Raw genomic sequence first — 24,000 nt, 5'->3', positions numbered from 1 at the left:
TCTAAAGAGATTCCAGGAAAACTCCATCGAGAAAACAAACATAGTCAGCTAAGGTGGGAATTTTCTCAAGGACAAGTGTTGATTTTCACAAGACCAAACACTTTCTGCACATACATGTTCAAAATAATAGCATTGTTTGGGGGTAAAGCCTAAAATCCATATTATAGTTTAAATTTCTAAACCTCCAAACGCAATGGGAACACTGTACAATCTATTACAAATCAAAACAAAGAGGGAAAATTTATCCAATTTGTTATCAATCTGATCTTTTCATTACAAACTCAAACATTTCCTGTAAAAACCGAAAGGATCTTAAAGTTTTTGTCTAGCTGTGAATCACCAAAGTAAAATTTATTGGTATAACTACTGTTTTTTAAGAACTGTTTCACATCTGTGTTGCATGGAGTCAACCACAAGATTAAGTTGAGGTCCAATGACTCGACTGGCACTTCCTTAATGTTAATGTTGTTGGTGTGGAACCAAGATGCTGCTGATTTACTGGTGTGTTTGGGGTTGTCGTCTTGGTGAAACTCCCATGTTAAGGGTTTCCCCTTGATAACAGGGCAACATGACCTCTTCAGGTATTTGGATGTATTTAGACTAATCCATGGTGCCTGGTATGCAATAATCAGGTCCAACAGCAGAGTACGATAAACCGTCCCATATCATGATGCATTGGCCACCATACTTCACAGCGTACTGTAGCTTCACTTCAGTGTTTATGGGTCATCTGGAGAGCTGTCTGCCCCACCTAGCCCCAAAAGGACCAGTCTTTATTTTATATAGTCAACAAAATGTTTCTCCATATCTCTATAGTCCGTTCAGTTTGTTCTTTAGCAATCTCCAAAATTTAAACAAAAACCAAATAGACTTGAAAAAACAAAAATACTATATTTTAGTTTTCTAATGCACTCAGGGACAAATATTTAACATTTGAAGACATGTCCTGTGGTCTGATGAAACTACAATTGAAGTGTTTAGCCATTATGATCATTGTTGCAGATGGAGGGAAAAGGGGAAAGATTGCAAGCCTGAGAACACCATCCCAACTGTGGCACACAGGGATGGCAGCATGATGTTGTCAGGGTGTTTGTCTGAGGAGGGACTGGTGCATGTCACAAACTAGATGGCATCATGAGGAATGAACATTATGTGGAAATATTGAAGCAACTTCTTGAGACATCAGCCAGAAAGATAAAACTTGGACACAACTGGGTTTTTAAAAAGGTTACAAACCACCACATTAGTTACAAACTCCCCCCAGCAAAGTCAATGTTTTGTCATGGCCATAACAAAATTCGGATATTAGTCCCATTATTAATTTTGTAGGTAGAGCTGAAAAGGTAGGCAGAGCAAGGTGGCCTACAAACCAGTAACACCAGTTCCGCAGGAGAAATTCGCGCAAAATATCGGGAGAAGCTTGTGAAACCCAAAGGTTTGACCTGGGTCAGACAGTTAAAAAAGGCAATTCTAACAAACATTATAGAAATATATGTAAACTTCTGAATTGAAGAAGGCAATAAAAACGTACCTTATTATTCTTGCATTTAGCTAATATTAATAATTGTGGTAATCCAGGCTGACCTGAAACAGTTAAAGGTTAATCTGACTGTAAGGAGAATGTATAAATGCATTAAACATATTCTATGTAAGATATTTTAAACTGATCTTTAGTATTTCTGAATACTGATTGACAATTTAAGAAATATACAATTTCACTCAAAATGGTTTTGAGTCACTAAACATTTGTTAACTAAGGAAATATTCACATTTGTGAGCGTGTAGCTCATTTTGTAGCTCCTACGAAGAGGTCTTTAGATCTCCGCACATACGTTTTATTATAAATATATGAGTCCCAGATTGTATTTAGGAAAATATGCTAACATGACACACAAGGCAGCGGCAACAATGGAGTAAAATGTTTAAAAACAGAAAATGCTAAAGAATTACTTTATCAATTGCTAACCGAATTAAAGGTGGGATGTACAGCTAAGGAAAATATGTTTAAGTTATTCCTATTCTGTCAAAACTCTTCAGTCAGGGAAGAATATTTGTAAATGAACTATTTTGCTAACGGAGTTTGGCGCTGTCAGATGTAAGATAGGCCGTATGGCGATGATAGTTGTCGTGACTGTAAACATTTTACAGCATGCCGTATTCCGGCAAGTTCAGAGAGATTACACGTGAATGCGAGAGAACACGGACCTTTAGTTGTTCTGGCTCCATGCGGTGAAGTTTACGAGTCTGGGCCGACAGGATGCTGTATCTCATCGGCTTGGGGCTCGGAGACGCCACCGACATCACGGTGAAGGGTCTGCAGGCGGTGAAGAGCTGCTCCCGGGTTTACCTGGAGGCCTACACCTCCATCCTGACTGTGGGAAAAGAGGCACTGGTGAGTCCGGATTACCAGAACCCAGGAACCAGTATGCATTTCCGAACCCAGGACGGAAATACAGACAGAGCCATTTGTAAAAAATAATTAAGTTCCTTGCATACCTTTTCACGCTTTGTCCTGGTACAACATCAAACATCAGTTAATTTAATTATTATTTAGTGTATTAGTGCCCAGTTATGAAGAAGTGTGTTTTTGTGTTTTTTTACAAACATCTTTATAATATGGCGGGTGTTTGTATTAAGTCAATACTTTGTAAAAGCACCTTTTACTGCAGTTACAGGTGTTTGGGGGGGTTGTCTCCTCCAGCTTTGCGAGATAAACTGCATTTTTTTTTGCTCATTCTTCTTTGCAAAATTGCTGAAACTCAGATTGGATGAAGAATGTTTGTGAACAAAAATGTTCAAGTCCTGGCACAGATTATTCATTGAATTTAGGTTTTTACTTTGACTAGGCCACATGGATATGTTTGATCCAAAGCATTCCATTGTAGCTCTGGTTGTGTTTTGGGTTGATGTCCTGCTAGAAGGTAGACCTGCTCTGCATTCCTTTGCAGCCTCTACTAGTTTTTCTGCTATGATTGCCGTGTATTTAGCTTCATCTTCCCATCAGCTCTGACCAGCTTCCTAATGCCTGCTGAAGAAAGGTTGCCCCACAGCATGATCCTGCAGCCACCGTGTTTCTATATGTGTTGGAAAAAGTCTAAAAAGAGCTGAAATTGAAAATCCATCCATCCATCCATTGTCTTCTTTTCTGAGATCGGGTCACAGAGCAACAGATCCAGGAGGGAAGTCCAGACATCCCTTTCCCTGGTGACATCCTCTAGCTCATTCTAGGGACCCCAAGGCATTCCCAGGCCTAAATGTGGCTGGACAAAAAAATCCACTCATTCCCATCTAAATCAAATGGAGCTTTGTCAAACCAAAACTTTAACAATAAGTCCTGGCAATGTTGTTAACAGAAATGAACGAAATAGACAACAAATGATATTCTGGGTATGTTTATATCATACATTCTCAAAACTGCAACCTTGTATAGCAAATAAAAAGCTGATTTTTAGGGAATGGTACAGCCAGTAGCGTAATCACTAATCAAGCAATTGAAGCACAAAAAGCAGATGGTAACATATTTGTCATCGTGTCCGGTTTCCTCCACACATGTCACTCTCCTATAAAGACCTGATTTGTAGAGTTCTCAATAATAGTTGTCTTGGTAACAGATCCTCCAACCTGAGCTGTGAATCGTTCCAACTCCTCCAGAGTTACCATAGGCCTCTTGGCTGCTTCTCTGATTAATGCTCTACTTGGCTGATTGGCAGGTCTGCAGTTGGTCCATCCTCTTTCCATTTTCATATGATGGATGAAACAGAGCTCTGTGAGATGTTTAAAGCTTGGGTTGTTGTAGGAGAACCTAACGCTTTTCGGTTTATAGTCCTTGGTCTTCACAATGCTGTTCTCTCTCTGAGGCCTTCACGGAGCAGCTTAATTAATACTGAGATTAAATTTCACACTGAAGGACCCTTTTTACTAACTAGCTCACTTCTTGTCAGGATCTGTCTGTGTATTAGTTTGTGTTTTTGTTTATTTAAACCCGGTTTAGTCTTTGTTTTCCTTCTGTCTGTGTTATAATATTAACTGGTCTCACTCCCTCTGTCTCCCTGCAGTCCGTTCCACACCTGTTCCTAGTTTCCCTTGATTACCTGGTCTTGATGTCCATTGGTTCTCCCTGCAAATCCTGTTGTATATATGTTCCTTAGTTGCCTTTGTTACCCGCTGTGTCATTGTCATCGTCTTGTCATAGACGTGTTAGGTCACGTTAGATTACGCCTGCTTTCTGTCTCCGGTGTCCTGGCCTGGTTCTGGTTTCCCTGCCTGGTCCGTGAGTGAGAACAATAAATCTCGGACTTACCTTCATTCATCTGATTCCTGGCGTCTCCGTCTCTGCACTTTGGTCCTACCCAAAACCCAATCATGACACTTTTGATAGCAATTGGTTGCACTGGGAGTTATTTGGGGCTTACAGATTAAAGGAGGCTGAATATAAATGCACGGCACACTTTCTAGATTTTTGTTAAAACAATGAAATTATACACCGTGTTGGTCTATCACATAAAATCCCAGTAAAATACATTGGTGTTTGTGGTGTAACTCAACAAATTGTGAAAAGGTTCAGGGGTGTGAATACTTTTGTGACACACTGTAGTAGCAATGCCAACAATGACACGAGTGTTTATAGAGTAAATAAGATTGGCTGTTCTGATTGGCTACAACATTCTGAACTCGGCTCCTTTCATTGTGTTGAATGTAGAGCTGCACAGCATATCAAATCACAATTTTCTTTGCATGGTCTTCGAGTGAGTGGGGAGTAACTCCAGTGGTCGATGGGCAGGAGGCACGGTACACGCTGGACAGGTCACCAGTCCATCAAGAAGAAAGAGACCCGTAAAAATAAAGATAGGACTAGAATACAATTCTATATTGTTCAAAATATTATAGCAAATGCCTCATTTACAAAATGATTAATAATGACATTAAAAACATTAAAAGAGACCAACTCCTTCACCTTCATGTCTTTCTGTACTTGATTCCTGTCGAAGGGAGCAGCAAACTGGAAGGATTTTTATTTTTGCCCTGATCAGTATGAACCTTAAGTACAGATAATAAATAATAATAAACCTATCTGAGAGAATAACCTCCTGAGGATTTCCTAACAACAAAGGACAGGAGATAAGGGGGAAGAAAGCCCAAGATGGCTTTGTAAATAAGATTAAACCAGTGACAGAATCTGTGTGTGGATAAGGCCGTCTGTCCAACACAGAGGACAGTGGTGAGTAAAGGCTCCAAGAGCAGTGATGAAAGATAAGGCTCCAAGATATACAGAATCCGACGTATGCAACCAATGAGACGATGCATGCATACAAAATCATGTCACCATAGTCTAAAATGGGCAACAAAGTGGCCATCTTAGACTATGGTGAGATATTTCCTAGCCTCAAAAGATAAACAAAACCTAATTCTGAAATAAAAACCCTACTTCAGCTTCAACATTTTACCAGCTGTTGAGTGTGGGCAGCAAAGGCCAGAGATTCATCAATAATAAAACCTAAGTATTTATACTGAGATACAAATTCAATCTGAGAGCCTTGAAAAACAATAATGGTGCTGTAACTGATTTGGACATGATCTTAAACATTACTTTAGATTTGTCATCATTCAAAAGAAGCTTTAGATCTCCCAGATTGGACTGAACCACAACAGAAGCTGCTTGTAGCTTTTCAAAAGCCTTTTACTGGGTTGGCATCACAATATAAGACAGTGTCATTAGCATAAACATGATCATTAGTATTTAGAAATACGTATTCACCTAACAGTCATATTTTTGGACTGAGGGAAGACGCTGGGGTATCCTGACAGATCTTTAGCCGTTATTTTAACAGAAGATCAATAAATTGTGAACAATTACTGGTGTGTTGACGTAGTTAGCTTTTACCTTACCAGGGCTATAAACAGATCAACAATAAATTCAAACTGCTATAGTTTTAGCGTCTTTAGCTTTGTTAGCAGTTAACTCATTCAAAGTTCTGTTTATTTTCCTTTAGCCTCCTTAGCAGTCTTGCTAGCAGCTAACAAAATATGGCGTCTCTGCAGCTACTCAGACTACTGATTTTGTTAGCAGTTGCTTTAGCAGACCGCTAGTTGTTAGTCATTTTAGCAGGTTGTTTTGTTAGTACTTACCTTAGCTTTTCACTATTTCCGAATTGTGTTTAATATATTATTTTAGCTTCTTTAGGTGATTAGTTAGCAGCTAACAGCTTTAGCACTGTGTTAGCCTTTTTGTAGTTTCTTTAGCAGCTAGTATTGTTAGACGTTACTTTTACAGAATGCAATTTTGGCTGCTTTAACAGGGTCCTAACTACCTTAGCAGCCTTTTACATGTCAGCATAAAAAACAACAAGACATTCTTTACCGTTGTGGTTGACTTCTATGTAATTACTTTTGCTGTTTCTAAAAATGTTTTACTATCTTTGCAGATCAGTATTGGTTTAATTAGTTTAACATATATGTATATATGTATTTTTGTTGAACTGCTTCAGGGGTCTTTTAAACACATTTATTAGCTTTTTTGGCAGCTGTTGTAGCCACTAACCAAGAAAGTATGGTTGTTTTCAGAAGATTTAAAATTTCTTATGAAGCAACAACTCAATCTTTGTTCTTTTCATTGATAGCCTGTTTAGCTCAGTAAAAATGTTTAGCAATACAACAGACATTTCAACATGTTCTTAGGTTGTGTGAAATATTTTAGCAGGATGATAGTTTATTTTGTTTATCAGTGATGTTTTAGATGTTCATGTGTTTCTGGCTTTTCTGGTTCACTGGTCTTTATGAAGACCAGTGTGTTGTATTCATTATGAGGGTATTTACTAACTAAGGAGCTTTTTTGGCTGCATGTAAATTATTTTAGCTGGCACGTTGACTGTGTACTATTTCCTGCAGCAACACTGTCTTTTGCAGTGTTAGTTGAATATTTGTCTTAGTATACCATGCTTTAGCTGAGTAATATATTTATAGACTTACAGAGGACCATTGGTATCATACAAACAGAGTCATGGACATTGTGCGGCAAATATTTTAGCCAGGAGTAGAGGAGGTGGTTCCTGTTAGTAATGTTCAGTTTTGACCTGGTGGTAATTAGAAATATCATTAATATATCAGATCAAATGATGGATACAGCAATAATAATTTCTACAATCCACATCTGGTAGTGGCAGACACATTTGATATTCAGACAACATTAAAAGCTCCCCATCATTTTGTTGATTTTACCCCCAGGAGGAGTATTATGGGAAGCAGCTGATCCTGGCAGATAGGGATCTGGTGGAACAGGGAGCTGATGAGATCCTGAAGGACACAGATGTAACTGACGTAGCCTTCCTGGTGGTGGGTGACCCGTTTGGGTGAGTCACATTATCCACGTATCACGACTGTGGAACCAGAATCCCCTATCGGCCCAACAGATCTGAGGTCTGCTGCGTCAGCATGTTGAACTGCGGCAGGAATTGATGTGACCACAGAGTTAATGTCACAGCTGCTCCAGCCCTCATTTCTGTGCATTTCTCCCCAAAAACCAACAGATTCCTCAGAGTAAATAACAGAGTAGTGAGCAGTTCGCCTGCTGTGTCCTACTCAGAAACTCTGTTTGGTTTTAGAAGTTATATGAAGAGTTTATTATCTTCAGATGTTTCTTTTAAAAACACCAAGATTCAACCGGTGTGTGACCTCAGCCTCTGAACATTACTCTGTAATTCAGTTCCTCCGTGTTGTTTTTGCTCAGCTCTCAGGAGAAAACCAAAAAATTGTATGTTTCTGATGCTTCTGACCTTTGACAGTTTGTTCTCTCATTGTGTCTTTTTTGGACTGCTGAACTGGATTTTTTTGTGCTAAACAAAACAATAAACTTGTAACTCTTTTGTTTTCTCCTGCAGAGCTACCACTCACAGTGACCTTGTCCTTAGAGCAGTGAATGCTGGAATACCATACAAAGTCATCCATAATGCTTCCATCATGAACGCAGTGGGCTGCTGTGGTCTGCAGGTGACTTTACTTTCTTTGAATTGCAAATGTATCTCACAAACCACCCAGTAACCAGGAAATAAACCACCATAAAGTAATACCTGAAAGAGTCAGGGTTTGAACCTGAGAGGAAGAATTCGGGGTTTGTTTTAGTTTTGGTTATGGCCATCTTAATATAAGTGGCCTCCTGGGAGCCAGTACAGAGGGCTAAGACATCCCATCTGCTGCGGGTCCTGATAAAACTCATTAAACTGTATTAGTGTTATACCACTGAAAGCATCACATTAATGTGACCTCATCAGTAACTTAGCTGTCAAAGCAGCAAATGAGAGAGCAGGACCAGCTGTCACCGCACACACATAAACACACACTCACAGATTTAATGCTGACACAGCGTCTCCACTGGGATGTTGTTAATATGTTAATGAGGGGCAGAATATGCTAATGAGTCCGGGTTTCCATCCACTGGGAGTCGGTTCAGTCAGCCCCTGCTGTCAGAGGGAAGCCCCCTCATCAGAACCCCTCCAGGATCTGGCTTCTCTTAGACTCTTCTGGACAAAGGTGCAGCAGCAGCTGAGACATGGTGATAATACGGAGAATTAAAGACACATTTGGAGGTTTAAACTGGACAGTCACGTTTATAACACAAGCAGCTGCTCATAAACCAGAAGAGACGCACATGTCTCTGTTTCCTCTTTAATTCGCTATTTATTGACACATATGAAGCCTGAGCAGTGACAGCCAACCTCTGGTTTCTTTTTGGGTTTTTCAGCTGTATAACTTCGGCGAGACTGTTTCGGTGGTGTTTTGGACAGAAACGTGGAGACCTGAAAGTTTCTACGACAAAATCTGTAAAAACAGAGCAGCTGGACTGCACACGCTCTGCCTTTTAGGTGAGAATCGAACAAACATAAAACCGCAAAAATAAATGTTTAGAAGAGGGGAAAAATACGACAAAATAAACCATATGAAAGAAAGTCCCTTATATGTGTGGAGTGCCTCTTAAAACACCATCCAAGATCCACCATAGTTTGTTCAGTGAGTCCCCAGGTGTCACCATCAATCACTTGGGGCCCCCAGAGGCTCCTAACCCCCTTAAACTAACAGTCTGCTAGGAGGTAAATGCCCTGCTGGTCTGTGTGTTGTTAATATTCATTAGAGGAAATAAAAAAATAAGGGAATAAAGAGCTAGATGCTCATCCATCATCTCTACATAGCCTGTTGAAGACTAGTCCTGTCTTTAAGAAACAGGAAAGAGTCCAGGACCTGAGAGATGCATGACTGATCATCTGATTATCTACTCTATGCCAGGTTTTCAGCTAACAGATCTGCTAAATGATGTTTTCATGTGCAGCTACATGTACAGAGACAAAAATACAGTTTTACAGTGTTTATACAATGAATAAGAATAAGAAGTTATGCCTGAGATAAAATAGTGTTTTTGTCAGTATTTTGTTCTGTCTGGGTGTAATATGGAGACAGACCATGTTCATCCACGCATATTTAATGACATGGCAGCTAGTTAGCTTTACTGAAAACAAAAATGCTCAGAAATTATTGTTAATTAATAAGAAAGATGATCATCTCTGATTAGCCAGAATCAGGTTGATAAATTTGATGTTTGCCAGTTTATGAGGAGCTAATATAAGCTTGGGTAAAACAAGGTAGATTTAGTTAATATATGCTAATCTAAGGTCATTTTAAAAATTAGGTTGACACAACTAAAACAATAACTTTAGCTAACCTTAGCTCAAAGTAGTTTAGTTTATCTACACTAACCTACAGTTTAGGTTGGTTAAACTCAGCTACGTTTTGATTTGACCAAACAAGGTCAGCTAAACTAAGCTAACCTGGGGGTCAGCTAAGCTAAGGTTAGCCATGGTAATTCTAGGTAGAATAAGATAAATTGTTTAGCTAGACTAAGCCAAGGTCCGCTATCTAGGCTAATGTTAGCTAAATGGCCAATGGCCTGCACTTGGATAGCGCTTTATCAAGTCTCTACAGCTATGTTTAGGTAAGTTAATTTAACCTAAACCATGGTTCGACTAACTTGTTTAGGTGGGCTAAGCAAAAAAAAAAAAAAAAAAAACGCATAATGTTAGCTAAAGCGGTTTAGGTAGATTTAACAGAGGTAAAAGCAGGTCGGCTAAATTAACTTTTGCCATGTTTAGCTAAGGTGGCCTTAGGCAGGTTTACCTAAGCTAAAATTGGCTAAGGTAGGTTTAGGTAGGCTAAGCTAACTTAAGATAAATATAGTTTGGCCATATCCACATCAATTGTTCAAAATAATTTATTTACCGTTTCTAAAATGCTTCTTGTAAACATAGTTTCTAGAAATATTTTATGTAAAATGAAAAAGTTACAAAATAAAACACAACGGTACCTATGAATGTTCAGATCAAAACCACAGAAAGAAAAGTTGTTTTTAGGCATTTCTTGATGTTCTCCATATTATTTACCATACATTGTATGACTGGTTTGCCCTAATCTCAATCTGGCCCCAAATACGTTCTCAGAAAAATGTTAGACAAATTCATTTCTAAATGATTTGGTAATTTATCAAAGACTAAATTAATTACAGGTCAGTGTTCCATCATTGATTCTTTCAGCTGAATGTCCGACATGAGCAAAAAAAACATAAAGGAAGTTGCAGTTTCATCTATTTTTTCTTGTTCTGTTTTCTCTGACAGATATTAAAGTCAAAGAACAGAGCATAGAGAACATGATGAGGTAAGAACCAGATCGGACCAGAACCAGGTCCTCTGGGTTATAGCTGGAAGCATTCGGCTTGTCCCTAGTCATCTTTGTTGTGATGAGCTCCTTCAGATGTTTTCTGTTATTTTCTGAGATAAACCCCAGTGAGATCCTGCTGTGATGGTTTTGTTCTGAGGCAGGAACACATTAAAGTGGAACCACATGAAGCTGCTCATTATTTTCTCTACACATAAACCAGATCTGATTCAGAAACATTTCCTACCCTCTATAAATTCACTGACCGTTTCTCATCAACTCAGAGCATCACCATATTTTAGATTCTTAGGTTTTACACACCAGAACATTAAAACAAATGCCAGAAGTGTTGTGGTGCAGCTCTGCAAACCTAAGCCTCGCTGCCTTGTTCTTTAAACAAAGAGGCTTTCTCTTTCAACCCTTAGAAACAACCATATTTGTTTTGTTTTCCTCTAAATGTCTTTTCAGGAACTTTTACATGTTGGCTAAAAGCTAGGGATTAAAAGCTTGAGTATTGTTTTTTATTTTATCTCTTTAAGACAACAAGCCAACTTTTTTGGATACATTTTCTGGGATGTCTACTCTTGTGAAGATTGGCAGCTAAATGTTTTCCACCTATAAATAATCTCCGTAGGACTGACCTCATAACCCCTCCAACCCTTCCCAAACTTATAAACAGCAACAGTCTGTCCTCTATTGCTGATGACTTTCTGCCCTGGTATGGTGGACATTTGTCTGTATGCGCCAGAGCAGCAAACGCATGAAAGTCCTGCTTTTATAGAAGGGATCATAATGCTGATGATCTGTTATCAGACTGCTAGTTTCCTCCTTGGTCTTAAAAGAGCAACACTGATTTTCTGTTTTAGAGTTTTAATAAATAACAGTATGGAATTAATGTTTTGGTGTCCCCTTTAGCATCATGTTTCATTTTTATTAATATTCCTGTTAAATGCTGTTGGTTTAAACCATGGGTGCCCAAGTCCAGTTCATCAGAGCTAGTTTCCTGCAGCCCTTTGTCCATCCATGCTCCAACACACCTGAATCAAATGGCTGAATTCCCTCGTCAGCATTTAGTCATTCAGCTCTGCAGAGGCCTGGTAAGGAGCCATTCATCTGATTCAGGTGTGTTGGAGAAAGGGATGAATCCACACTTTGCAGGACAGTAGCTCTTCAGGACCGGAGTTAGACCACCCAGGTTTAAAGGGACCGGTTTGTCGTTGTTACTGATTTCAGAGGGAAGAAGATCTATGAGCCTCCTCGCTTCATGACCGTCAGTCAGGCTGCAGATCAGCTGATTCAGATCATCCAGAGGAGGAGGGAGGAAGGGGGAGAGCTGGGTGAGTAGAACCTGATCAGTTCAACAACCAATCAGTCATCAATCTATTGATTGATCCTCCAGTGGATCTTTCCAGTTCAGTGTTTCAGTTTTACTGGGATCAACTCCTTAAATGAAAGAGGAACAAAACACCAGAATCCAAATGTTCTAATATTTTCTGTATTTAAAGCTGTAGATAAAAACTGTTTAAAGTTGGGTTCAGGAGGAGCTAAAGAAAAACTGAATGTCACTTTTATTGACAGATTCATTTATTTTAACAATAGAAAAACATTCTTAGTCAAAATATTGAGGAAAGAATAGCACATAAATGAATAACAAGGATTAAAATGTGTTTTTCTAACATTGACTCGGAAAAACGGGATTTATTTTGCTGTCTTCCCAACTCTTCCCACCGCTCCGTCTCTGTCCAGGTGTAACAGAGGACACAGTGTGTGTCGGTTTGGCCCGGCTCGGCGCGGACGACCAGGTAATCCGGACGGGGATGTTACATCAGCTGGTGTCATGTGATCTCGGTGGTCCGCTCCATTCGCTGGTGGTCACTGCCCGACTCCATCCGCTAGAGGTAGACATGCTGCGGGTGAACGCCGAACCGGACGCACTGCAACACCTGCGAATGATCGACAGCTCCACATACACATCCTAACACCTGATGGACCGCCTGTTTTATCAGGGGCTTTTTAAACGTATCTGCCAGAAATCCTCCAGAGGACGGGCTCAAACCCAATTCATCAAACCAGAACCGTTTGATCCTGTTCAAATCTGTCAAACTAATGTGGGCTTGTCGGCACTTAGAGCCTCCTGCAGCTGTTTTGTAAACATCAATAAAGATAAAAATGAATAACTGAGCAGAGAAATTGATTTATTACAGAGTTTAAAAAAGATCCCACTAACAGGTCACATGGTATGGCACAGTTGGAAAAAAAAAAATTTAAAGAAAAGTGACATTACACTGAACCAATCAGCAGTCAACAATTGTGATGCCACCAATAGTGGGAGGGGCTCAGATTGTCTGATAAAAGGCACTTACCCAGAATACTTTGCTACAAACAAAGTGAAGGGTGGGGGGAGCGAGGAGGACGTCGCCCATCAAACCCAGACAGGAACGGTAATTTATATATAAAACAATAACATGGCTGTTTGAGTTCATCAGTTCTTTGTGTCCCCTGCGCCCCTCCCTTCTGTGGAGGGGGTCAAAGGTCACCTGCACCAGATGCCTGAACGTGATTGGTCCCAGGTTCAGAGGAGGAGCGTCTACATGGCAGCCATTTCGATCTGGACGTACAGCTGTCGGACTCCGGCCTGCAGAGACAGGAACCAGTTCCAAGTTCAGTTCACGCAACCGAATCCGAATCATTCATGTTCATAGTTCACCACTTATTACTATTTAGACGGTAAACCAGACCAGCCCCTCATTTTAAACCTGATCAAATTTATCTGCTGTTGAAAAACAAAGAAAACATAAAAGCTGAAATGTAGAAGCAGCTTTGAGCTGCTTTATAACTGAACAAACAGGCCTGTTGAACATTTTAAGTGAGGTTCTGTTGAGAAACTAAAAGCAGCAAATATCTTAACTGCAACAGATAAAACTGTAGCATCTGCAGAGATCAGATTCAAAGCTCAGCAGAACAGGGCGAGAGTAAAGCAGCTTCAGTCTTAAATACTACTACGGTTCATTCAGAAGCCTTTAAAAATTATTTTCATGTATTTCAGTTTTTTGCAGGAATAGGGGAACCAAGGTCCAGCGTCCTCTTAGGGTCCATGAGCAATGATGCCATGAACTGAATTATGAACCGGTTGCTTGTAATAATTCTCTGAACCAATTCCTGTCAAAAGCTTCTTCAAAGAAACCTAGCTGGTTTCTGTGGAGCAGAACTCCAGCTGTTTCAGGTGAGAGTTCAGATACCTGAGTGAAGATGTTGTGGGTCTGGCTGAGGATCCAGCGGCTGTCAGCGTCGGGGGCCACCAGCAGCTTTAACGTTCCGATATAAACGTCTGTACACAGAGTCCAGAAGTGAGGTTCCTGTAGGTTGTAGACTCCCTGCAGCTGTTGCACCTGAACACAACACGTCATCCAGCGGTTAAAACAGGCCGAGGCTTTAATCCTAGAATACCTGATGAACAGGTGGGCCGGAGGTCAGCACCGACCCTCTGGTAGCACTCTGGCAGGGCGTTGTCTAGTGAAGGCGGAGTTCTCTGCATCAGGATGCTGATGGACTCCTTCAGCAGCGGCACCACACTGGGGGTCAGAGGTCAGAGGTGAGCACGTTTCAACACATCACAATAATACAGAACAAAACAGAGCTGGTCCTTTAGAACTTCAAACAGGACCCTGAAACAGATCCACATGCAGAATCTTCAGACTTTCAGCAGGAGTTTGGTCCGAGTTTCCACACATCTGCAGGCGTTTAACTGGATCCGAGCTCCGCGGTGACTCTGACTTTCCAGCTGCAGAAATCTGATCTCTGTGGTCATGTGAAGGCCTCTCAGCTGACCACAGCTCAGCTCTGCTGAGTCCTGAAGTATGCAGCTACGCTCGCTTCCAGCTGTCAAACTACGGCAGCGCACGGCAACTCAGATTTATCGCCGAGACTTCAGGGAAACCTGACCGCCGCGTCCTCATCCAGGAGACGGAGGAGCCGAGACCAGGCTCCAGGACGGGTTCCAGGAGGGTTGGAAGTCCATTAACTACAGACGGCACATTCTTGACATTAGTGGAAACCGGTTTCCATAGTGGCCATCATTGATTTCCATCCTTTCAGGTCATTCCCTCGGTGGAATGAGTCCGCAGAGCTGAAACCTGAGATGAAATCCATCAGTCTGTTTATTCATCTAAGAGTTTAGATGGAAGTTAGCAGCGGCTGCAGAACATTGTTCTGGTGTTGAAGTTTGTTTTAGAAGCAACGGAGGCTCCTTCTCAAGTTTCCATCTTTATTGAAGAGGACCTTCTCTAGAAACTTGAATGATCTGTTTAAGTCATCGAGGAGGTTCTGTTTTACCCACAAACACTTTTGGACTTCTTCTAAAAGCTCCATTTCTCACTTTTAGACGTGCAGCTTTGGTCGGCAGTGACGATGTTTTCAGGGATGCTTAGGAAGGTTCTAGAAGTTTTCTGTTTGCAGGTTTAACTAAGAAGGAACCTGTTATGGTCAATAACCGATATTATCTATATAATATATATTTCCCTTCCCTTTCAACACCGTGAAAAACGACCACATTGCTTCTCTGCTTCAGTTCAACATCCAACAATCCTTCGCTGCATCGCTGTCACATGACCAAACAACCCCCTCCCCGAAACACAAACAGCAACAAGCTGGAGATAAACATCGGTTGTTAATATCGGACCAGTTGGACCGATACTAATGGCGATTTATTGAGCAGCCATAGTGGTCAGATTTAGTTTTTTAATCAGAAGATTTGGTAGGTGTAGAGATCCACCTTCATGAAACAAAAAAGGATGTTTTAACGGGGAGATGTGGAAAGCTGGAAGGTGGTCCTGGTCGGCCACATAGGAAGTTCTACAAAGATGACACAGAAGCTGACTTGTTTTCAGGCTGGTAAAGTTTCGCCAGCTATCATCAGTGAATGCTTAGCTGGCAGGATGGAGGACATCTGAGGAGGGTTTAAATGGGTCTAATGTCATCTGGACGTTAACTGGTGAGGATGTTTGTGTGCTGTTGGTCTCTGAGGTATTTTATAGATTTTTAAAGGATGTCTTTGGTAATTTAAAAGAAGTGAAATGATTCTTCTGGCCACTAACGAAGGCCCTGTGGTCATCAAAGAGCTTCTATTGATCACTTTACACAATCCTCAGTTCTGGCAACAAAAAGGTTCAAAAGTCACACAGAGCAGGTCTTAGCTTCTGGTAATCAATAAACTGGTACTTGGGGTGTTTAAGGTTATTCCAGCATCTGCTGAAGAGTTTCTCCAAGTTGTTTTAGGTTCTAGGTTCAGATGTTTGCAGAGGAGACCAAGAAAGTTCTACAGATTCTACAACGGACCATAAAAAACAAACAGGATTCCTTCTCTGCCACTGTTCACGTATGAATACAAGAGATACACAGATCAGGCTTTAAAGATGTGAAAACCAGAACTGACTGACTGACTGATGGATGAATGGATGGATGGATGGACTATTATGAGCATCTCTTATTTAGAAACCAGCAGAAAAGTAACTGCTTGGAAAAACTTTATAAATTCAGATATTTATGTAGAAACTGGAGCTTCAGAAAACATCTGCAGACATATGATCTGGAAACTCAAACTCCAGACTTTTCTAGACTGAAGGAAGCCTGGAAAGAGGTCCCGGCTGGTTCCTCAGCATCCCTCTGAGTATCGAGGTCTTTCAGGCAGACATTAAAAACTAGTTACAGCAGCAGCTTTCTTCCAGAACAGGAAGTGACCTCACTCCATTATTCTCCTTCCTCCCTGAACCTCACCACGGCTCGACACCCCGACACAGCTGGACTCTGGCAGTCCTCAGCCCGCTGATTGGTTGCCTGCTGAGGCGAAGGACTCACACAATAAAGACTCAGCTGTGGTCTCAGCTCGCCGTGAAGCGGCTCAGTGAGGCACCGCCCACGTGTCAGCTCTGCTGACTGGCTGTAGTTACAGCTGTCAGTCAGCAGGGTCGGAGGGCGGCAGCACAAACAGATGTGAGAACGTTTCAACAAGCCGACAGTGTTTCTTCAAAGGAGAATCATCTCATCAGAGATCGGTAAGTGTCACCTGACTCCGATGAGAACGGCAATCAGCATGGAGCAGATGGGATCGGCGATCATCAGCTCGTATTTCTGCATCAGGAGAGCGGAGATGATCACACCGACGCTTCCCAGAGTGTCGGCGATGATGTGCAGGAGGACTCCTGGAAACCAGACATCAACACACCTTCATCAGCTCAGACATCAATCTCAGAACAACAACCTGAAATATGCAACACTGAGAAAGGAAGAATATATAAAGAAAATTGATGCTTTACATGAATTTTAAATAACTCTCATATTCTTACAAACTGATTCAATTAATGGTCTTAACTGTCTGAAATGAACCCCAAACGTGTTTCAAACTTTCGTGTGATTGTATTTGTAACGCTGCAGATAAGCTCATCAGGAAGGCCAGCTTTGTCCTAGGATGCCCCCTGGACCCAGAAGGACTCTAGCAAACATAACATCAGTGTAGGACAATATCTCCCAGCCCTTGCATGAAGCCGATGAACTGCTCCTTCAGTGAGAGACTGCTGCATCCTAGGTGCCCTTAGCAGCATTATCACAGGTCCTTCCTCCCAGCAGCTGTTAGACTCTATAGCCACCACTGCTCCTAAGTATTCACATCCCTGCTGTTATTTGCACATCTATTGGTTTTTAATATACCCTACTCAGTCAAACGTTTCTCTGAATCTAATTATGCTGTTTTTATTAACTGAATATGTTGTAAATGTCCCCTTTTTGTTTTTATATTTTTACTCTGTGAGAATCTGCTTCCATCTGTCTTTCATTGCTACACCCAAGTTTCCCCACTGAAGGTCAAAGGATATTTCTGTTCTATGATCGATGAAGACAGGAAATCTGTGCAGCTTCTCAGTTAAAACAAACCCTGGTTTGTAAAGATGATTTTTGATTAAAGGTATTGAAATAAATATGTAAAAAATATAACTGCTGCATATCAGCTGTGCAAGACAGCAGCTTCACCAATGTGGATGTATAATAGTGTGAGAGTGTACCCTGGTGGTGTGGATTTAGGTTCTGAGAGGATCATCTTGAGGCGGTTTGAGTTACATTTACCAAGTTGCTGCAGTTAAAGATGCTTTTATTTTAAGGCTTTTTGCTACTTTTAACAGGGAAGGTGTGTGTTTGTGTGTGTGTGTGTGTAGGGAGGGGTCTCACCCTGTAGGATCTGTTTACTGGAGCCTTCTGAGCGCTGCAACTCATCTGATGAAACAAAAGCAACAGGATCAGCTTCATGTTCCCTGAAAACATCTCAACTTAGAAACCAGGCAGATGTTTGTCTCACTGTGACAGTGGGACTCCTCGTGTCCTCCATGACTGTGTCCGTGTCCTCCGTGTTTATCGTGACTGTGTCCGTGTCCTCCGTGTCCATCGTGGCTGTGTCCTCCGTGTCCGTGGTTCAGGCTGCCGTTGAACGGAGAGTGGCTGTGGCCGTGACCTGAGAACAAACAGGTAGGGGTGAAAATTTTAGTCTTCTAAGTTTTGATGAGAAAAGTAACCTGATTGTTCGATGCAGGTTTCCTTGGTTTCTGTGTGGGTTCCAGATCCGATTACCTCCGTCTCCGTGCGAGTGTCCGTGTCCTCCGTGCTGGAACACAAAGATCCCGACCAGGTTGACCAGCAGACCAGCCACAGAAACAGGAAGCAGCCGCTCGTGGTGAACATCGGGTGGCTCCAGAGCTCTCTGACACACAGGCAGAGGAGATGAAGGTCAGTTCCATCTTTGAAAGATCTAATACATGCTTTCTGAGACCACTCATGGAAACATCTTCCTCCAATACGAAGGTTCTGGCTTCCATGACCAAAACCTCAAAATTAAACATTTTAGTACAAAGACTGCAGGCGTATTACACGGCTGTGCATGAAAAGATTAAGTATGAAGATGATCCAAGTTATGAAGAAAGCACTGAGATCTTCTAAAAGCTGAAAATATGGACAACTGCAGGACAGAAATACACAGAAGAAGTGATGTCTGATCCAATAGAACCACTTAATGTGTAAAACACAGAACCGGTTTGCAAATCATTAATCATCATCAAGTAATCTACCATCATCAAACCAAGGTTTTCTGTGGCCCTCAGAATCTGCCAAGAGGAGCTCGTTGATGCGCCTCAATGATCTGAATATCCTGCATTTATTTCAGTAATTTAACTCAAATGTGAAATTTATTGTATAAATCTAGCCTTAAAAATGAGTCTCAATCTCTTACAGTCTGAATAAACTGCAGACGTGTTACCCAGTGACCCCAGTTGGTGGCGCTGTTCATTCTCTCCAACAAAATCACACCAACTCAGAGCTTTGCATCACCAGCCACCAACGACAGATTTTCTTCTCAGTTTCTTTCCTTTCAGAGCTCAAAGTCTATTTTCTACATTTAAAACTTTATCTTTGGTATTTTTCAGACATGGCAAGCTGCTGGTCACAAAGAACTGAATGCTGGGAAGACTGCTTCATCACCTATAGGCCAGACGGAAACCTGTGGATTAAACCAAAAACAGAAGAATCCCCTGAAGTGCTCAGATACTGGACCTAAAACAAGTCAAAAGCAGCCAAAGTCCAAGGAGAACCTTAACCTTTCAGACCTTCAGGAACCCTGGAGGAACAAGATCACTTTTATACAGGTTATGAAAAAGTCTGAAACTGCAAAACCAGAGGAGGACAGATGTAGATGATGTTAGGACTATAGCTGCATGATATTAGAGGAGATGGTGATATCAGGTGTGATCTGTGCTTCCATCTCTAGGTGACCCTCAGCATTCTGGGTAATGTCATCATTGTCTGGTGCGACTATCTGCCTGTCCTTTGAGATATGAATCTTGTGCACACTGATGTTGTCATGACGACGGATTTACGATATATCGTACAGCCTTAGTAAGGACAACGCCCTCGTTGATATGGAAGGTCGGGATCCAGACCGAGCGGTGCAGATGAAACCAAACATCAGGTACTAAAAGTCATGTGACCATCCTGCTATGATGACATCAGATCAGCTGGATCACAGACTCATCGCTGCAGACACGTAGATATTCTCATGTCACCGGGACACGAATGGTGAGGTTCTCCTACAGCAGGTCGACCAACAGGTACTGGCAGATCAGCACCCAGTTGGCCACAGGAGAACCTCAGCAGGACCGTGTGGACGGACCGTGTGTTTACGGTGCTACGTTGAGGCAGAGTGCTCCAGGGAGCAGACTCAGCAGACGTCACTGACTTTGATACAACACTCATCATCAGTCCATTCTTCTAAAAAAACCACACGAAATGGAACCGGTTCTGCTCTGGTTCTAAAGATAACCTGCACACAGGACAGTGAATCCACAGCAGGATCACCTTCACTTGCTGCTCTGACTGACCTTTGGACTCTCTGGTAACTGCCTGATAACAACAGGACCCCACTCATAAAGGTAGTACTGGTGCCCTCTGGTGGCCACCACAGCTCATTGCAAACCCAATCATCTACTTCATGGCCTGCTTGTGGACCACATTCTCCTTCTGAGAGTCTGTGTGATGTTTAAATGTTACCTCAACTCCTTCTGAGAAGATGAAGAAGGCAGTGAAGATGAGGAAGAGTCCGTTGACAAAGCCCGCCAGAACCTCTGCTCTGACGTACCTGGGAGACAAACACAGACCGCTCAAAGACAGCCTGACAATCAGACCCGAGTAACTGAGCTCAGAGCGAGGGTGGAAGGGCTCACCCATAGGAGAAGCTGTCGTTGGACCTCCACCTGGAGATGACGGAGGCTGCGAGACCAGCCAGCAGGGCGGTGCAGTCAAAGAACATGTGGAAGGAGTCTGAGATGAGACCTAAACTGGACACAGAGGCAGCAGAGAAGAAGAGAACTTATTTATTCAGTCTGGCTTTTAGTTTAATAATTATTTGTGTTTGAATGTTTTAGTTGTCTATATATTTTGTCTATTGGACTTTATTTTACATTTCAACACAGATGTTTAGATATTAATATTTCTGCATTTACTATTTATTCACAAGTTATTTATTTCAGGTGTTTTCTCAGATCCTGAATAATAAATTCATCTTTTTTCATTACTTAAATCATTTATAATGTTTTTTTACTCCTGTAAAGCACTTTGTATTAAATCTATCTGTATGAAAAGTGCTCCACAAATACAGTTGAATATCAGCTGAATATTCAGGATAAACTGCTTGTAATTTCTTACTAAATTTACCTCAAACATCACATCTGAATCATAGTTTATATTTTAGTGAAAGAATCATCCACAGCTAAACAAAATCTACAGTTTTACCAGCAGAAAATACACTAAATTCTTCCCAGGTCTGATGAAAATGTCCTCCTCTGGAAGCTGGATTCAAACTACCAGCAGATGTTTGTAAAAGAGACCCGGGAGGACAGGTTTTTTAACTTTGTGTTAAACAACCTGTTTGTAGAAACTAGCCAGATCTCGGCACAGAGAGGAAACGGCTGCGTACAACACAAGACGTTAAAAACTGCATTACTGCTAAAATGTTATTGTTTATTTGATACATTTTGTGCCTTTAAGTGTTTTTGCTGACAGTTCAAAGAGTTCAGATCAGATCCAGATTTATTTATTGCAAAGAGTTTCATTCCGTTAAAAACTCCATCTTCACCGAGTAGCACAGTGGAGAAAAGGTTAGCAGTGTTGCCGTGCAGAAAGAAGGTTCCTGCCTGGGTTCTTTGTGGTGGTACCTTTTCACCAACATTTTCCTGATAACCTTCCCAGTAAAACCATTTTCTTGTTACTCAAAACTGAGCAAAGTAAAATATTCTTTCATTTAAAAAGTTCAAACTGCAAAACTGACAACATGGCGGCTCTCCAGCTGTAACCTTAGAATGACCACGCTGCATAGACAACATAGAAAAGGTCTCTAATTTCATGCAGATGTTTTCAACCCATTCATTCAGCCACTTCCTACAGATATAACGACATCATCTGAGGCAGGGCTCTGACCCTAATGTGAGGTAAATCAGCCCATTTCATTAACTGTAGAGAAAATTAAGAATAGATGGTAATAAACACCAATTTAACTTGATTCTGTCCATTTTTAAGATGAGCTTCAAACAAATAGCACGTTAAATTAAAAATTTTATTTTTTCCAGCCTTCTCCGATAAGGAGCACTACAGAACAATGTTGCCACCGGTGCAGAGCTTGCTCAGCACTGGCAGGAAGTGGGTGTGAGTGCTTGTACAGTGAGGAGAGCACTTTTGGACTACAATCCTATCACAAGTTAGGTGGAAGTCAATGGAGGGAAAATTACTCACCAAACCTAATATTTATTTTTGTCTTGTGCTAAAATTAAAACTCGGTTTCAGAATCTAAAGAAAAAGCTGATCTGATGAAGATCGGGAGCGCTTTTTTTGTAGTCATGCGCAGTTTGAGGCAACTGAGTAACTGCAGAGTCTCAGATTGAAGATGACGGACACACACACACACACACACACACACACAGCTAACGCTAACACTTACGTGGCACAACCAGACAACAGAAAACACAGAGAGATGCTCCTAAGAATGTTAGCCTACCTGTTACTCCAGATGCCGTATGTTAACTCCACGAAGGCGAAGGAGAGGTTGAGGCAGAGGAAGAAGAACAGATTCCTGGAGGTTTTATCGGCTAAAATCGACCTGAAAAGCAAACAGAAACAAACATACTGCCACAACAAATAAAACCATGAACAAAAACACGAAGCGAGCAGTCTCAAAAACACGTAACAGTCAGACCAAAACACACAAGCTGAGGATAAAACCAGCCTTTCTGTAGCATGACAACTGAACGAAACCAAGTTTGAAGCAGATTGAGCTCCGAGAGGTTAGCATCCGGCTAACAGCCTCCGCTAGCTGCTAGCAGCGCCCAGTTTACCTGAACCATCCGGACAGTTTGAGCAGCAGGTTGAACTTGGCTGGTTTGTACTCGTCGTCTTTTATAGATAAAGGTAACATTTTTACACCTGGACACTCACACTCTCACCGGGAAGGTAAAACTGACTGAGATGCTAACTGTCAACTTCCGGTGAGGACAGGTTTCACAATAAAAGCGCTCGAGATTTCCCCATTTTTAAACTTCCCTTTTTTGGTATCATTGGGTTAACAAAGAGAGAAGAAATACATCAAATAACATAACAAATCATAGACTCTCAAAATTAGGTTGGTTTATAAATTTTTTTTTTTAATTCTAAGTTATTGTTGATTTTGAGAACTTCTTATGACTGTTTGCCTTTAAGGTCTTATATTTATTTTGTCCTTTCTTAATATAAAGGGACATTTCAGTAAAACAGAATATCATCATAAAGTTTAATATAATAAATCAGTTCAAAAAGTGAACTCACATATTATATACAGTATATTCATTACATAGTGGGATATCTTCCAAGTGTTTATTCCTGCTAATTGTGATGACTATGTCCATCCATCCATCTTCCATACGTGTGGAGCTGGTGCCTATCTCCAACGGTCTATGGGTGAGAGGCACCATGGACAGGTCGTCAGTCCACCACAGGGCAACAAAGAGATACACAGGACAAACAACCATGCACACACCCCTTTATACTGTAGGGCAATTTAGAGACCAATTAACCTAACAGCCATGTCTTCCCCAGGTCAGAAGTCAAACTCAGGATCTTCTTGCAGCAAGGCAACAATGCTACCAACTGTGCCACCATGCAGCCCATGATTATGGCTAATAACAACCAAAATTCAGTTTCTGAGAAACTTGGAATATTACATAAGATAAATGAAAAAGGAATTTAATACATAAGTGTTATGTTATGACCTACACAATAATCAGAATCAGAATCAGTTTTATTGCCAAGTTCGTACATACAAACAGGGCATTTGACTCCGGTACACTTTGCTCTTTGGTTTTGTTTTTGTATTACAGAATAAACATATTTACAATGTACATTATACACATATCTAATAAAAGGTGCATTTGCAACATCTGTCTGCTGTTGTTCTGTACTCTATTAAATGTTCAACAGAGAAACAGCCTGGGGGAAGAAACTGTCTCTGTGGCGCCACCTGAAGGTAAAACTCTGAACAGTTTATGTGCAGGGTGTGTGGGGTCTGCAGAGATTTTAGCAGCTCTTTTCTTGACCCTTGACCTGTATACGTCCTGGATGGAGGGAAGGTCAGCCCTGATTATTCGTTGCAGTCTGGACCTGTCCTGTTTTGTGGATGATCCAAACCACACTGAGATGAATGAAGACAGGACAGACTGAATGATGGCAGTGGAGAAGATGACCAACAGCTCCTGT

General features: G+C 41.3%; 2 protein-coding genes across 3 annotated transcripts; one reads left to right on the top strand and one right to left on the bottom strand.

Annotated features, from left to right (window-relative positions):
* The first annotated feature begins 2,143 nt into the window (after positions 1-2,143).
* Positions 2,144-12,873, top strand: dph5 (diphthamide biosynthesis 5). The gene is made up of 7 exons (XM_047375124.1): positions 2,144-2,392; positions 7,222-7,346; positions 7,875-7,983; positions 8,735-8,855; positions 10,653-10,692; positions 11,926-12,029; positions 12,439-12,873. Exons 1-7 carry the CDS (start codon positions 2,258-2,260, stop codon positions 12,669-12,671), a joined length of 867 nt encoding a protein of 288 aa, XP_047231080.1. The 5' UTR covers positions 2,144-2,257; the 3' UTR covers positions 12,672-12,873.
* slc30a7 (solute carrier family 30 member 7) lies at positions 12,867-22,754 on the bottom strand. Of its 2 annotated transcripts, none has more exons than XM_047375122.1 (11): positions 22,608-22,754; positions 22,271-22,372; positions 20,445-20,558; positions 20,272-20,359; positions 18,304-18,433; positions 18,035-18,187; positions 17,908-17,952; positions 16,754-16,889; positions 14,174-14,264; positions 13,932-14,081; positions 12,867-13,327 (listed from the first exon to the last, which is right to left on the bottom strand). In XM_047375122.1, exons 1-11 carry the CDS (start codon positions 22,685-22,687, stop codon positions 13,280-13,282), a joined length of 1,137 nt encoding a protein of 378 aa, XP_047231078.1. In that variant the 5' UTR covers positions 22,688-22,754; the 3' UTR covers positions 12,867-13,279. The 2 variants fall into 2 exon arrangements, with proteins under 2 accessions (XP_047231078.1, XP_047231079.1); XM_047375123.1 differs by having other exon boundaries at positions 20,445-20,553; positions 22,608-22,623.
* Positions 22,755-24,000: the final 1,246 nt, after the last annotated feature.

The sequence above is a fragment of the Girardinichthys multiradiatus genome, chromosome 9 (genome assembly GCF_021462225.1).
Source record: "Girardinichthys multiradiatus isolate DD_20200921_A chromosome 9, DD_fGirMul_XY1, whole genome shotgun sequence".
NCBI classification, from domain to species: domain Eukaryota; kingdom Metazoa; phylum Chordata; class Actinopteri; order Cyprinodontiformes; family Goodeidae; genus Girardinichthys; species Girardinichthys multiradiatus.
The sequence above is the reverse complement of the archived record's forward strand: the minus strand, read 5'-3'. Positions and strand labels throughout refer to the sequence as shown.

Coding starts and splice junctions, on each gene's coding strand:
- dph5 (XM_047375124.1), top strand. CDS start 2,258: ATGCTGTATCTCATCGGCTTGGGGCTCGGAGACGCCACCGACATCACG. Junction 7,984..8,734: donor TGGGCTGCTGTGGTCTGCAG/GTGACTTTACTT, acceptor TGGGTTTTTCAG/CTGTATAACTTCGGCGAGAC. Junction 8,856..10,652: donor GCACACGCTCTGCCTTTTAG/GTGAGAATCGAA, acceptor TTTCTCTGACAG/ATATTAAAGTCAAAGAACAG.
- slc30a7 (XM_047375122.1), bottom strand. CDS start 22,687: ATGTTACCTTTATCTATAAAAGACGACGAGTACAAACCAGCCAAGTTC. Junction 22,373..22,607: donor AAACTGTCCGGATGGTTCAG/GTAAACTGGGCG, acceptor TTTGCTTTTCAG/GTCGATTTTAGCCGATAAAA. Junction 13,328..13,931: donor CCCACAACATCTTCACTCAG/GTATCTGAACTC, acceptor CTGTCTCTGCAG/GCCGGAGTCCGACAGCTGTA.